Here is a 16,958-nt window from a genome sequence, read left to right on the forward strand (position 1 = left end):
GCAACGGCGGGTTCGGTGGGCCCGTTGGTGTTAGACGAACTGGGCTAGCTAGCACTACCGGAATTCGGCTCTTTGCCGAGTGCCGGCGGCTTTGCCGAGTGCCTTTTATCGGGCACTCGGCAAAGCCGACTTTGCCGAGCGCCGCACTCGGCAAAGTCCTGCGCTCGATAAAGAGCTTATTTACCGAGTGCAGGACACTCGGCACAGCCAAGCACTCGGCAAAGACTGCTTTGCCGAGCGTCAAGCACTCGACAAATATGGCTCTCAGCAAAGGGCCGTTAGCGGCCGTCTACAACTGACGATCGTCAGTCTTTGCCGAGTGTCAAATATCTGGCACTCGGCAAAGAGGGTCTTTGCCGAGTGTCCTATGTAGACACTCGGCAAAGCATATTTTTATTTTTTTTATTTTGGTCACCAAACTTTTTGTGGTATGTTCCTACACTATGTAGACCTACATGTACCATTTTGGGACAATTATAACAGTGTTTTCTATAGCTAGTACATTTAGTTTGTTTATTTGAATTTCTTCGGAAAATTCAGATTTGAACTGCAGGTCACTCGAAACTTGGAAAACCGTGCATGCAAAAATGATATCCATGCTACTTAGCACAAGTTACGACCGATTTCAGGAGCGGACCGGAAACTTCGAGCACCATACTCACTCAACATGATCGTGAACTTGCCATCTAGGTGTTTAAAAATTGTATAAAACAGAAACAAAGTCAGAAAATCATGAAACATGTCCACGTGTCATGATATCATATGTAGAGGTTGTGATAAAAATTTGAAAAAGTTTCGAGAAAGCTGTAACGCACTATGTGTACAAACCTAAGAGATCCACATTGAAACTCTATGATTTCATGTGTAGTTATCTTAGGTTTCTACACATAGTGTCTCACAACTTTGTCCAAACATTCTCAATTTTTTATCACAGACTCTACATATATGATATCATGACACGTGGACAAGTCTCATGATTTTCGGACTTTGTTTGTGTTTTATACAATTTTTAAACATGTGAATGGCAAGTTCATGGTCATGTTTAGTGAGCATGTTGCTCGAAGTTTCCGGTCCGCTCCTGGAATCGGTCGTAACTTGTGCTAAATAGGACGGGTATCATTTTTGCATGCACGGTTTCCCAAGTTTCGAGTGACCTGCAGTTCAAATGTGATTTTTTCGAAGAAATTCAAATAAACGAACTAAATCTACTAGCTATAGAAAACACTTTTATAATTGTACCAAAATGGTACTTGTAGGTCTACATAGTGTAAGAACACACCACAAAAAGTTTGGTTGCCAAAAATAAAAAAAATATACTTTGCCGAGTGCTGTCCAGTTAGCACTCGGCAAAGGCGGCTTTGCCGAGTGCCTGTCTGTTGGCACTCGGCAAAGTATAAAGAACACATCTTTGCCGAGTGCTCTACAGCTAGCACTCGGCAAAGGCGTCTTTGCCGAGTGCCCGAGATCCGGCACTCGGCAAAGTTTATTTTTTAATTTTAAAAAATCTTTGCCGAGTGCCGGATCGTGGGCACTTGGCAAAGAACGTTTTAATAGCTGTTACGGCGCCCTCACTCACTATCTCTCTCTCTCACTCTCACTCACTCACCCGCTCGCTCGCCGCCGTCGCGCCGCCACCCGCTCGCACCCGTGGCGAGCACCGCCGCGCCCACCGCCGTCGTCGCGCCACCGTCGTCGCGCGCCCGTGGCGACCACCGCCGCCGGCCTCCCGCGCCCGTGAGTTTGGTTGCCGCCGTCGTCTCACTCTCACTCACTCACCCGCTCGCTCGCCGTCGTCGCGCCCACCGCCGTAGTGAGTATAATAAGTTTAATTAGTTTAGTATGTATTTATTGAGTTTATAGTATATGTGTTTAGTGGATTTAGTGATTTTCGTGAGTTTAATTAGTTTAGTATGTGTGTTTAGTGAGTTTATACTATATGTTTTTAGTGAATATAGTGACTTTAGTGAGTTTAATTAGTTTAGTATGTGTGTTTAGAGAATTTATACTATTTGTGTTAATTTGGCATAATGTGATGGTGGATATGGATGCCGTTGAAATATGTGTGATGGTGGATATGGATGCCACTTAGATGTGACTTGCATTCATCGTGTCGTTTGTATATGTGCGTGTCAGCCATCGTGCTGTTAGATCTATTTGCAGGTTTTGGAAACCTCCCCGTACAGGGGAAGTGCTGCCGATTTTTTTGATATGCTTGTTTATTTTTTACAGAGAAGATACTTGTCTTCCTAGCCACTGCAGGTCTACCTGCACCGCGTCGCGTCGTCACTGCACCAACCCGCCACAGCCCCGCTAGCCTGACTCCACCGCCACCCTAGGTATAACCTCTATTTCTGCATCATGGTCATAGATCACGTAACCCAGTTAGGCGTCTCCCGTTCGAAAGAGATACGGTGTAGATATGCAGATCTTTGCATATCTACAAATGTATCAGTTTCGAATTGTCCACGTTTTTTGGACAGCCTGCGGTTGCGTAGATGGTGTTAGTTTCCATGCTCTACTCCGGTTCGAGACAGAGTTTCGGCGTCACCTCCCTGTTGTTCTCCGGACAGTACACTCTCCCTGCCAGGACGTGTATCCGGAGAACATCGGGGAGGTGCTGCCGAAATTCTATCTCGGATCGGAGTAGAGCATGGAAACTAATTCCATCTACGCAACCGCGGGTGGGATTAGGACCTATCCTCACCTATTAGAAGGTAGGAACGTAGTGTACATGCATTACATGTCTATATTAAACTATACTCGGTTATATATGTTAGAGGATGGAGGACCGTGAGTGGATGTACACGGGTCGCGTTCGACGTAATGATGTCACCCCAGAATGGATTAGGAAGACCGATGCTTTCGTGGAACGGGCATATGGCGAAGCTGCTAAAGGAGCTAGTCTAGTCCCTTGTCCGTGCAGCAAATGTGACAACCGGAAAAGAAAACCAAAGAAGGCCATGGTAGAACATATTTGGAAGAATGGATTTACGCCGGACTATACTCGGTGGATCTTCCATGGTGAAGCGCATCGCACGAGAGAGGAGGTGGTGAGACAACGCGTCGAGGATTACGATGCTGATGCCGGGGTAGCGGACATGTTGAACGACTATCACGAGGCACAGTTCGCCGAAGGACGTATGGAGGACGAGCCAGAGGCGACCGCAAAGGCATTCTACGACATGTTTGACGCGGCACAGAAACACCTTCACGGCAAGACAAAGGTTTCTCAACTGGATGCCATTGGGCGTATAATGGCGTTCAAGTCGCAGTATAGCATGAGTCGAGACGCCTTCGATAGTTTGTTGACAGTTATTAGCAGCCTGCTTCCGGAGGATCACGTTCTGCCAAAGAGCATGTACGAGGCACAAAAGGTAACCTGGGAACCGGTAAAGCCATCTTTGTCGAGTGCTGACCATGGCACTCGGCAAAGAAGGAAACCTGGGAACCGGTAAAGCCATCTTTGTCGAGTGATGTGGTCAAGGCACTCGGCAAAGGAACTGGCAAAGGGGCCCACTGGAGGGCTCTTTGCCGAGTGCCAGTCCACTAGACACTCGGCAAAGAAGCCTCCTTTGCCGAGTGCCTACGAAAGCTCTCGGCACAGGGACTGGCGGTGGGGCCCACTGGAGCCGTCTTTGCCGACGGCCGTGATAGCAGACACTCGGCAAAATTGGCCTCTTTGCCGAGTGCCAAAGAGGACACTCGGCAAAGGATCTGTCACCGTCACTTGGCGCCGTGACGGCGACTTTTCTTTGCCGAGTGTCAAATGGCACTCGGCAAATTCTTTGCCGAGTGCCCCACAAAAAGTACTCGGCAAAGAGGTTGTTGCCGATGTACAGTTCGTCGAGCGTTCTTTGCCGAGTGTTACACTCGGCAAAGGAGCTGTGTCCGGTAGTGTAGGGCAAGTCGGCCCATGCGACTGTAGTATTTTTTATTCTAGTTTTCCTTTCCATCCTCTTTTCAACTCAAATTCATAAATTTTGGTTTTAAGTATTAAACTAATTAACACTTAGATGCTCAATCAAAATCTCAGCATGGATGCAACTATTATTTTATTTTATATTTTTATGTATTTAGCATTTATTAAAAGTAACATGTCTCAATAATAGAACACAACTTCAAATAAGTTCTAGTATTATTCCTCAAATGATAAAAGGACTAACTAAATTCCTTAATGCCATATTTAGGGTTTATAGCAGGCTTCTCAGGGTACTCGGTTCCATGGTACCCCACAGTTGCATGAAGAGAGCAAGGGCTCAAGCACTTGGTAACTCCACGTGGTTGGACTGATGCCACATTTATATCCACTCACTGCATGGGTCCTAGGGGCACCACGTGGGCTCAAGAATTCCATGCATAACCCGAGGGAGGTGCACGAAGCCCCACCAAATCAGAGATCATGCGCCGTTGCAGACCCTGATGGTTCAGGAAACACATTGGTTTGGCTCCAATGTTTTATCTTCCGCATAGTTATCGTTTGGGGTACTTGGCTCCACTCGCAGCCTCTAAGCCTGCGATGGGCTTGGAGGCCACTATTAACACTCCTGGATATGGGTAACCTAGGCACTACAACCAAACTAGGAATGTGTAGTAGTACAGGCTATGGGACCCATCTTTGAGGTGGGCAAAGTCGACAAGACCCCAAAGAGACAAGACAATACAAGACTAGGACCCCCGCCATGTGGCAGGACCAGGGGATCCCTTGCCATGTAAGCCTTTATCAAGCACTCCTCTGCATGGCCCTCGCTAACCTATTGGGTGGGTTCGTTTGCGTCATGTTTCCTTGTTGGCCCTTGCCTTTAGGCCTTGTTTGGGTAAAAAGGAATTGAAGTGGATTGAAGTGTATTTTAGAGATTAAAAGGGAAATTAGTTCATATTACACTTTAATACACCTTATACCACCTCAATCCACTCCAATCCAAGATTACCCAAACATGCCCTTAGCGGGGTCTAGCAACGCCACATGTCCCTAAGGTCCCACTATGCCCCTGGACCTCCCTGAGAGGGATCTAGTCTCCCTGAAAGGCTCCATCCTCCTTAAAAGGGCTTCAGAACCCTTGTGTGGACTTCCTTAAGGACTTTCTCCATTGACTACTGTGTGGTTCCTAGGATCCCATGCTCTCGGGCTCTAGTAGGCCCTTACCTATTATATGGTCTGAGCACGCCACATGCACTTCAAGCCATGCAATGACCTCGACCAATGGGTGCTCGCGGCAGCTACATTATTCAAGGCAAAGGTGTAACTATAGGTTTCTTTGTTTTATTGGTCAAAAGGTGCTTACAGATTAAAAAATGACTAAGTTAGTAGGCTAGATAGTCGTACTATCAATAGATATCAATTGTTTTACTTGATAGGTCTCTAGTGCATCATTGTTTGTATAGTTGATATATTTGCATGTGGGCTAACATCATTGCGGTTTTCAATGAGATCAAGCAAAAAATCTCTTTGAAAATGAGTACTAAAATTGTGTACTACAGACAGTCCACCCATGAGGCGTGGATTGTCCGTTGTTATAATATTGAAAGTGAACATAACTTGTGTGATTCTATCATGGACTTTAAAAGTCTATGGCTGACTGCACGCCCCTAGGGCGTGGACTATCCACCGTTATACTTGGTGAAAGTGGACAAAACTTGTATTTTTTGTCGTGGACTATTTGCCATGGGACACTAAGCATCCACTATTATGAGCGTGCAACTAGGTAGAATCTAGACAGCTTCTGTTGTTTTTCTCTGGTGAATGGTAGACTGTCCGGGACTAGGGTGTGGACTACCCATCGATTATTTTCTTCTCCGTCTATAGTTTGGTAGAGCTTCTGTGCTTCGAGGGTTTTGAACGATGGACTGTCTGCTACTATGTCACGAATTGTCCGCCATTCAATTTTTGAGTGCTCTGACACGCATTTAATGTGTTTATGGGTGTTGTGATTCAAGTGCGGAATGTTTGGGTCTTGTAATGTGGTCAATGTGTTAATGCCCTGTTTTCATGAGAATTTATTGTAATGGGTAGTTTTTTTTGGAGAGAGGGGTATATATACTTGGTGCTTGGGGTTGGGCACATTCTCTTGGTCATTTTGGACCACTTCTTGAGCATACTTGAGCCTTCCCTCTCCCCTCTCTCACTCAGATTGCTGAGTGGTTGTATTCTAGTAAGATTGGGAGCACCCTAGTGCATTGCATAAATTGTTTGGGCTATGGGTAACTTAGAGAGATCATAAAGCAAGGTCAAGCTTACTACTCTTGGAGGTAACCACCTTCTAAACAACTTGGCAATGCAACATTGTTGAGCTCTTCTAGAAGATTGTGAAGAAGTCTAGTATTTGATTGTGAGGGGTTTTGTGCTTGCCTCACTAGAGTGGTGAGAATTATCTCTAGTAGAATTGAGGTTTGGACATGTTCTTTGATCCAAGCTGGCTCATAAGACCAAGTGGACTCTTGATAGAGGAGCGGTTGTGGCTTGATAGAAAAAATAGTTCCTTAGTATTAACCCTAGCAGATTATGACATGAGCATTTGAAGTCCTAAACTATTTGAAATGGAAAAAGTTTCAACTATGAAGTTTTAGATCTCACCGAGATATATAACTTTGCTTTTCTTTTTCTTCTGAGGTAGTTTGGAAAACTAAAAAATATATAAATTTTAATATGGTTAATCTTAAAATATAATTTTGAGTCCTACATAATTTTAAATGAAAAATAGTCAACTATAAAATTATAGATCATTTGAATACTATAACTTTTATTTGCACCATATCCACTTGAGATCATTTGTAAAATTTAAAATTTTCAAATTATCTATAGTAGCGCTAAGTTAAGAAAACCACAAATTGATGGACTTTTACTGATGCTAGATTTAATAAACTAGACGGTAAAAATAAATTACACTATGTCCATATTTTTAACCATAAAAATCATAAACATGAGCAAAATGAATCAATCTTGTACTAGTAGACTAGAAACTATATCATTCCCAAATGCATCATGTATCAGGGGTGGGCTCAGGATTTCGAGGATGGGTATTCGGAATTTTAGTGGACACGATTTTTTGACAACCTAAATTTGTTATCTATGGAAAATAGATAATTATCCATCGGACACATATATGGTATAATTTGTTATCCACAAGTATGTGTATTAATATAATAAGGTATTTATTGGTAAATCTTTCGTGGGTATGGATATACAGTATCCATACCTGTTACCCGATGTGTATCTAACATTAGTACAGATCTATACCTACGAACGTACATGCATATACTGTGTCATAGTTATGGATTTGTAAACCATATACTGTGTCCTAACCACGTGATTGTTATCCCTAGTCGCACAGTAGGGAAATAAAAAGTCCAACGAAAAGCGAAGTTTAGAACAAATAGCTGTAAAACAGTGTTATTTTATATTTTTATAATATTTTAATGTATAAACATAATATGTATATATATACAAAATTTTATTGCCAGAAAATAATGGGTATTCAATTGAATACCTTTGCTTCTGCATAGGCTCGCCCCTGCCATGTATGTCTGCCAAACACATAACTAACACTCGATTCTCTATCTCCTATCCACAAATCATATACTCCCTCTGTACCATAAAATAATGTATGCATGTTTTTTTAAATGCAATGTTTTAAAACTTTTGACTAAAAATTCAGCCAAAAATATATATTTTAGTGTACACTTGTTATACACTTGAATTTGTATTCAGAAATACTTTAATATGATAGTCAATTTGTATTTATTGATGATATATTTTTAAAAAATAGTGGTAAAAGTTTTACTCTAAAGACTACCAAAAATTATGTCTTATTCTATGGGATGGAGAGAGTATATTTCTTCCCACACCTACGTGAATGCGCCACCCCTCCTTTGAGAACACGTTAAACATTTGCTAGTGTCTATAAAAACCGTATGTCTTGCATCAAACGAGATGAAACGCGTCACATCAAATCGAATAAAGCTCATTTGTGACGCGGCAAACTAAACTCCAAACACTAAACCCTAAGTAATGATGAACAGTAAGATTTTTTTTTTTCATATAGAAGCACAGTAGTGCTTGTTTTTATTATTTCTCGAATGCACGCCTAAAACGCCTGCGTCCTGCACAACCTGGATGCACGCAGGCTGCTCTCATCCCAGTCCCAGCATTTGATTGGCACATCAAATATGTGTCTTCTTATGAATCATACTAGGGCCATGAACAAGGGCTATATAATACTGAAAACCATGCATGACAACCATGACAAAAACTAGGGAAAACAAGAAACATCCTGCTTGTTTGATGAGAGAGAGACTGATGTACAGTGCTGTTGTGTGAGCTAGAGACCCCATTAGTTTCACAGCACTACAGCAGCTAGATCAAGTCCTTGACATCCTCACAGTATTAGACATATATATAAGTTAGTTGGAGCTTCTATGACAACAGCATGATGCCTTTGTATAAAGTCAACCACCAGTACGTAGCAGCCTGCTACTACCAGCATGTGGCGGCGTACGTTAAGTGCGGCAAGGGCGACCGTGAGTCCGGATCAAGTCCGGCGTGCTGCACTTGCAATATTTTGAATTATTTTGCTACGATATTTATCCGTTTCACAACAGGAAAACGAGAAATGTCCTACGGTCTATACTGTTCGACGACTTCATAGAAAACCATTTGCCATTATATTATGTCTGACGGTATATAGCGGCCATCGGACATAATGTCCGATGGCTATTAGTAGAGCCGTCAGGTATAATATATTTTAAGATAACGGAGCTAGACGATGTTTCAATTTTCATGCATACGTGATACGCCCGCGCTCTCTGTTCTGTTCGCCGCCGTCCCGCCTTGGAGCACCTGCAGCCGGCCGCCTCGAAGCACACGCCGTCGTCCTCTCCGGCGAGTGCCCTTGCCCTTCCTCACGCCCGCGTCTGGTACGGTGTCTCTATCCATCTTGCCCGCGTCGTCTCGCCGGCGGCTTCGTAAGTATTCTTGACTTTAAACAATTTATCTTAGCTTTGTCGACTTTTTTGATACAATATTTATGCGATGGTTAGCTAGCGAAAGCTGCAGGCTAGCTAGCCATCATGAAGGTAGAGCGCGATTTCCACATGAGCCGGGGCGACGGCGAGGACAGCTACGCCTCCAACTCCAGGGTCCAGGAGAAGTCCATACTCAAGACGAGGCCGGTGCTGCACAAGGCCGTGACGGCGGCGCACGCCTTGTCTCTCATCTCCGCAGGATCCGGCGGTGGCGCCATGGTCGTCGCGGACCTCGGCTGCTCGTCGGGGCCCAACACTCTGCTCATCGTCTCCGAGGTACTCGGAGCGGTGGCCGACTGCCGACACGAGCTGGCCACGACCATGATGGTGGTCGGCGGCGGCGGCCAACCGCAGCACGTGCAGATCTTCCTAAACGACCTCCCCGGGAACGACTTCAATCTCGTCTTCCGGTCCCTGGAGCAGTTCAAGACGCTGGCCGCCAAGGACCGGCGGGAGAAACCGCTGCTGCCGCCGTACTACGTCGCCGGGCTACCGGGCTCCTTCTACACCCGGCTGTTCCCGGACCGCTCCGTCCACCTCTTCCACTCCTCCTACTGCCTCATGTGGCGCTCCAAGGTCCCCGACGAGCTCACCGGCGGCGCCGTCCTCAACGAGGGCCACATCTACATCTGGGAGACCACGCCGCCGGCGGTGGTGGCCCTGTACAGGAGGCAGTTCCAGGAGGACTTGTCGCTGTTCCTCAGGCTACGCCACACGGAGCTCGTGACCGGTGGCCACATGGTGCTGACGTTCCTGGGCAGGAAGAGCAAGGACGTGCTCCGTGGCGAGCTCAGCTACACGTGGGGGCTCCTCGCGCAGGCTCTCCAGTCACTCGTTAAACAGGTTTCTTCTCTTCTCTTCCCCTTCTACTAGGTCACCTTCTTGATGTATTATTGCATGCATGGATGGCAGGGCCGTGTGGAGAAGGAGAAGCTCGACTCCTTCAACCTGCCGTTCTACGCGCCATCGATGGACGAGGTGACAGACGTGATCGCGCGGAGCCAGGCGTTCGACGTCACCCACATCCAGCTCTTCGAGACCAACTTGGATCCACATGACGACGACGACATGGAGATGGAGATGAACGAAGACGCCGCCGTCCAGAGCGGCGTCAACGTAGCCAGGACCATCAGGGCCGTGATCGGACCCCTCATCGCGGGCCACTTTGGCGAGCACATACTCGACGATCTCTTCGAGCTGCATGCCAATAATGTTGCGGTGCACCTCCAAAAAGTGAAGACCAAGTACCCTGTCATCGTCGTTTCTCTTGAGGCGAGGCGCGCCAAATAAAGGACCAAGCTAGTGATAAGTGGCATTAACTTAACGGTGGGTCTGTGAACTATGAAAAGCCTGCTATACGACTTGTCTACTAATGAAAAGTTGTTGTAAATTCTCTAGTTTAAAAAAACTAAAAGTCGATTGATTCAAACTGATATAAGTTGCTGTTGTGGACAAACTATATATAATGTTTATATGTACTTTGTTTAAATATATGTCATATTCCATGTATCTAATTTAAAAACCGATTTCACATTTATGTTCCTAATTTTTTACAAATACTAGACTCCACTAGTTATATAATTTTTTATTAAAATTTATTTCATTTATCTTAACATCAATTATTTTTAGTCCCATTTTATTTTCTATTTGTCTTATCACTTCATTAATATATTAATTAATACATCAATTTTACTGTTCTATTTTTTATTATTTTAGAATTAAAAATATTTTTTATTTCGTTTATTATAATACTTGACTATTTTAATCTTATGTTAATTTGTATTTGTAAAAAGTTGTTTTCAAAGTAGTGACAGAAAATTTAAACCCTTTAGTTCAGCTTCTGCTTTCTTTAAAGCAGAAGCAGATTCAAAAGGCGCTGAACCAAATTCACCAATCTGACATCAAGTTAGCTACTATATTACCGATATCTACTACTATATGCATGCAGAAGAATATTAATTAACCAATCTGATAAATAAAGTGGCTTATAGACTAATGAACATGTATTTTGCTTCACCACCACTACTCTACTTCGGATGTTGCAGCATGCAATTGCAATCAAACGAAAGCAGATTAGTTGTTTTGTCCTTAAATATAAAAGGAACATATTATATGCACAAAAACACATTTATGCACCTATGTACAAAATTCAATCTAAACCCTTCATCTAACAACTGAAATGCAGGTGTATATATATATATATATATATATATATATATATATATATATATATATATATATATATATATATATATATATATATATATATATATATATATATATATATATATATATATATATATATATATATAGGGAGGAGGTAATGGAAGCCCTAGACTTCCATTAGTATGGGAAGCCCCAGTCAGGTATACCCACGCGCGTCTGATCGTGTGCTGGTTCTGGCTCTGGCGGATTCCAACGTAAAACGTGATCTAAAACAACGTAAATAAGTACGAAATTTAGCGTAAATCCTATATCTGTTTTGTAACAACATACGGGCCCAAAATTACGGCGTGAAAATCGTGTGCAGCCGATCGTGCGTGGGTTCTGGCTCGGGCGGATTCCAGCGTAAAACGTGAGCTAAAACAGCGTAAATGAGTACGAAATTTACCGTAAATCTTATATCTGTTTTGTAACAGCAAACGAGGCCCAAAATTACGGCGTGAAAATCGCGTGCAGCCGAACGTGCGCGGGTTCTGGCTCAGGCGGATTCCAGCGTAAAACGTGAGCTAAAACAACGTAAATGAGTACGAAATTTAGCGTAAATCCTATATCTGTTTTGTAACAGCAAACGAGGCCCAAAATTACGGCGTGAAAATCGCGTGCAGCCGATCGTGCACGGGTTCTGGCTCGGGCGGATTCCAGCGTAAATGAGTATGAAATTTAGTGTAAATCCTATATCTGTTTTGTAACAGCAAACGAGGCCCAAAATTACGGCGTGAAAATCGCGTGGAGCCGATCATGCACGGGTTCTGGCTCGAATGATTTCAGTGTAAAACGTGAGCTAAAACAACGTAAATGAGTACGAAATTTAGTGTAAAACACGCGCACAATCTCACTTCGCAAAGATTGTTGTAAAACACATCAAAAAGTGTCATAAATTTAGCGTAAAACACAGTAAGGTTGTTTTTTAATGGAAGCATAAAACACAACAAGAAGTGTCGTAAAATTTAGTTTGAAAATGCATAAATCATGATGGTCTCAGAGGGCACTTGTTTTGTTCACTTTATATCAAAATATAAAGTACAACGATATTTTGCCAATATTGTTGCAATCATACACGATTTTTTTGACATGACAAAAAACGAGGAGCTAGCCCTGTCTTCGGTACTTCAGACACTTGGAACCATTAGCCTTTAGCTAGGTCGTGGACCAAAATGGAAGCATCGCTGCTCGACTCTTATCAAAACAGGTCTGTGTAAGCCTGTATAAAGCATAAAGACACGTCAGAACAAGCATAAGTAAATCAAACATAAACCTAAATGATTCACCAGTTAAAAGGCATGGATTGAGAGGAATGATATAATATAAGAGTAGAGTTATGCATTCACCACTACAAAAATACCCCCCTATTGCAACGCTTTTATGCATTGCTAGAAGTTGAAATAAGTGTTGCTAAAGGTTATACCAACGCATAATTATGTGTTGCCTATGCTGTCGTTGCTAGGGACTACTGCAACACTTATATATATGTTGGTAAGCCATGGGTATAAGTGTTGATGCGCCGCAATGGATATTTATTCCCTACTGTAACACTTACATGTGTTTGTACCGGCAAAGACGGGTTGACTCGTATTAGGTTTGGCAACATTTTGTTTAGATTTATGGCAACACATTTATGTGTTGCAATATTATTGAACTGTATAACAATGGCAACATTTAGAATTGATTTGTGAGAGCACATATATGTGTGGCAAGAAATAAACCATTTATTGAATAAAAATTAATATACAACATCATCTGCCATTAATAAAATTAGAAGCTCCAATTCATCCCAGGCATAAACACGATTGTAATGGACAAACCATTTCTCATTGAAATAAAATAGTCAATATACAGAGTAGCACCACTTAAAATAATCACCACTTCATGCGTGTACAAATATTTCTGGAGACAAAATATAAACATATGACTCATCCTAAACAATACCGAACTTCATCCTAGATAAATTAGAAAAGCTTTTTTGGTAGCATAGTCTTCAAATTCTGTAGAAATCTTGGAGCTCTAACACTGAAAAGAAAATATAATCAAGTGTGGATTCATAGTGCAGCTCTGAAACTGAAATCTAGCAGCTCTGAAACTGAAATCAGCTGCCAGCTCTACAACTGAAATCAGCTGGCAGCTCTTAAACTTCATCCTAGGTACTGAAACTGATGAACAACAAGAAAGCATTTTAGAAAAATATATGTGCAAAAGAATACAATAGTGCGATAGGAAAGCACATGAATGAACATGCTGATATCATGAGATTTGTTGATACTCACAGGGAAGTGAAAAGATATACCGCTAGTTGTGACATTAGAGCTAAGGATAATCCAACCATGTGTGACCTAACATTACCAGTCAATGTACTACAACATCCTGACAAGACAAAAAAACACAGAATCTATGGGGGGAATGAGTTGTTTGAATTGTGCTAAAACTGCCAAACACAGAATAGAAATGGTTGTACTTCAAAATTTGTACTGCCGCTATGGCCTACTAAAAATGAAGTGAGTGCAGACATATTTTGTTCAACCAATCGAAATTACAAGATTTAAGTTCCTTGTTCATTGCTAGATGTTCCATTTGGACAAAATGTCAATGTTGAAAAACACATTAATAGAAGATATATTAATCAATACAATCAACCATCGCTTTTTGAAGCAAATGACCATGTCTACCATTCACTTTGCAAATAATACCTCATGATAAAAATCTTTGGACCATTATGATGACATCCTACAACATTTTCTTGCTAGATGTGAGCATGAAACCTGATGATTGACAATATCAAACGATTTCTATCCACAATAAGTAACACGGTATAGAAGATAAAATGATGCCAAGAAAATTAACACTACTAGAAATGTTAAGTAATAAAAAGTTGTGCAACCTGATAAAGGAATCTATATGCTACTATAGACATGTGATTTCATACCAGGCAAAGACCTTGCCTGATCTCCTCAAGCGTCTTTTCCTTATTTGTGACCTAACATTACCAGCGTCATGCATTCTTCCTCCACCGGCCAAGGTAACATATTTCCCTAATTACTGATGTGGTGTGTCTCATATTATCTATCTGCATAATAGAACTTTACATGCTCAACAGATAATAGATTACACATGCTAAAATATCATAAAAGGAATAATATTATGAAGTTCAACTATTGCATCTTCAGTCAGCATACACTTTCCATTGTAGTAGAAGGATGAATTTGAAAAACCATGAGCAACCAAAACATTTCCGTGTACTAATAAAAATCAAAACAGGCACAATCTGTGTACTAATAAAAATCAAAACAGGCACGAGAGGTAAGGATGTGATTAGGTCATAGTATAGACCTATGAGGCTATGCATTCAGACTCCAAGGTGACCATATATGGTTAGGTCAAATTGGCATCAGGAGCTGCTGACATAGGACTCACCTCCTATCTGCCACCTCCTACTATTAAGGGAAGCATAAAACTGGTCACCTCCTACCATCAGTTGCAGCCCTCTGTTATCAGCCCTAAAAACTATGCTCAGATGCTAGAATCAACATACTAAGAGAGCTTCCTTTAATTTTTGGAACATCAATATGATAATCAATATAAAAGTCTTTATAAAACCTAATTTTAAAATTGCTGTACAACATACCAAAGATAAAGAAGTCCAAGCTTTTCTTTGGCAAGTGCTCATAGACCCAAATTTTCTCCTATTCCTGCAAGCAACATCGAGCGTAACCAAATTTGTTTGCTGGAGTTTTGCCATAAGATGCACCTCAATTTTGAACTCCACGAAACCTTGTCCTGAATGTGAAGCATGTCTTTTAACTCCTATCCCAGCTGCCTCAGGAAACTGGCCCTGTGAAGAGAAAATATTCAGGAGTTCTTCAGTTGTATGTAGGAGGACCAGTGTGCTGTTTTGCTCCCAATATTTTTTTACATCTAGTTGCATCTATTTTAAAATCTGCGAGTTATGTTTTTTCTGTATAAGGTTTTACCTTATGTAGTATGTAGGAGCTAATTAACTTGCAGATAGGATCATATACACATATATGCTTGTGTGTGTTGCATGTATTTACCTTATAAACAGGGCCAAACCCACCTTCCCCAAGTTTGTTTTCTTCAGAAAAGTTGTATGCGGCCTCCAATATCTGATGCAAGTTGAAAACCCAAAACTCAGAGAGGTGTGCTTCCATGTCCCAATCTGTTTCTCCTCCTCCTCGCGAGCTGTTATAAGTAGGCTTACGTTGTAATCTAGGCCAATCTGTACATTTTTTAACGGAAGCAATGGATATGATCTCCTTAGCAGGAGAAGTATATGTGACGAACATACCATGCACGGCTCAAAATCAACTCACCTTTTCTGTGCACTGCAGCGCGGGTCAATGAGGTCGCCTATGCCCGAGACCTAGATGAGGTCAGAGAGCTGTAGAAGGACGCCGTCGATGAGGACTTGGGTGGTAGTTCCTCTACGCCACCGGGCCGGGGATACAATTGAGGAGGGGAGCAGGCGGAGGTTGTGGCCGTCGGGCACCCCGGCGAAGGAGCAGCACCAGGCGCGCGGGCCCCGCCCGTCTCGACCACGCCTCCGATGGACACTCAGGTACTGTTGCACCATGTCCGCTGCCATGATGTGTGGCACAACACGAGATCTAGAGCCAAGCGAGGTACTGCTGGGCGGTGCTAGGGTTTGGATGGGGCGGAGCCGTGGAGGACGAGAAGGCGGCTGCCGTCACAAGCTTACGGGCGGCACTCATAGCAGGATTGAAATAAAATGTCAGGTCCACTGGGACACGCATCAATTTGGGAGTGTATCTAGGAGATGACGATAGCGTGGCAGCCGAAGAAGTCGAGAATTCTCCCTGATTTAATAGAAAGAGAAATAGATTAGATCTATGAGTTATCCCTACCTAGTTGTTCTGTTTTCTAATATTAAATATTACTAGCAACACATATTAACTGTTTCCACATCCTAGTTAATCAATATATTCTGCTAGCAACGCATATTAAGTGTTGCCACATCCTATTTAAATAACGAATGTTGCAAGCAACACATATTAAACGATGTCACTACTCTAATAACTTAATGGATGATGCTTGCAACGCATATTAAGCGTTGCCCACTAATTTCTTACAACACATAAAACCATGTGTTGTTGCGGATGCGTTGCTATAGGGGGGTTTGTGTTGTAGTGCATTTAGATCATGCTGCTCTCCTACAACCTGTAACATCATTTATTCATTTTCAGATTCTTATATCTCCCATCATTTATTCTTATTCCTTTGTTTCTTATGGTGAGAGTGTTTATCAACCAAAGGTTGAAGCCTAGACTGCAAAAAAAACTGTTTATGTGCAAACCTCTTGCAGAAACCAGAGCACAAAACGTTTCCTTTACTACCTAAAAAGGCTTATTACTGAAAGGATCATCATGAGCACAATGAAACAGGCGACGCCAACAAAGATTCTAGCTACCCTGCTTTTCCTCCCTGCATATATCAACAGTCAGTTAGATATTTAACAAATCGAGTAGGAGAGCTACCGATAACAACAGTCAGTTAGATATTTCTAATGGATTTTGACAGTATGTACTCAACTGGACAGTAACAATGTTGGAAGAGATGTTCTATTTTGGGGAAAACGAGAATAGTGAGTGTCCTACCTCCTTCGGACTCCAAAACTGATGGCGTGAGCACAACCCCCGACAATGGAGCCGGCTGTGCGACACTCCCTCTCTAGATTCCCCCGAGAAAGC

At 42.4% G+C, this 16,958-nt stretch overlaps 1 protein-coding gene across 1 annotated transcript; it reads left to right on the top strand.

Annotated features, from left to right (window-relative positions):
• The first annotated feature begins 8,762 nt into the window (after positions 1 to 8,762).
• Positions 8,763 to 10,447, top strand: LOC103655842 (anthranilate O-methyltransferase 2-like). Its single transcript, XM_023302278.1, has 2 exons — positions 8,763 to 9,861; positions 9,931 to 10,447. Exons 1-2 carry the CDS (start codon positions 9,064 to 9,066, stop codon positions 10,306 to 10,308), a joined length of 1,176 nt encoding a protein of 391 aa, XP_023158046.1. The 5' UTR covers positions 8,763 to 9,063; the 3' UTR covers positions 10,309 to 10,447.
• The last annotated feature ends 6,511 nt before the right edge of the window (positions 10,448 to 16,958 follow it).

The sequence above is a fragment of the Zea mays genome, chromosome 4 (assembly GCF_902167145.1).
Source record: "Zea mays cultivar B73 chromosome 4, Zm-B73-REFERENCE-NAM-5.0, whole genome shotgun sequence".
In the NCBI taxonomy this organism is placed as follows: Eukaryota; Viridiplantae; Streptophyta; class Magnoliopsida; order Poales; family Poaceae; genus Zea; species Zea mays.

What these genes read in the sequence shown, in the direction of transcription:
- LOC103655842 (XM_023302278.1), top strand. Translation starts at nt 9,064, where the DNA reads ATGAAGGTAGAGCGCGATTTCCACATGAGCCGGGGCGACGGCGAGGAC. An exon ending in TCCAGTCACTCGTTAAACAG is followed by an intron (nt 9,862 to 9,930) that starts GTTTCTTCTCTT and finishes CATGGATGGCAG; the next exon opens with GGCCGTGTGGAGAAGGAGAA.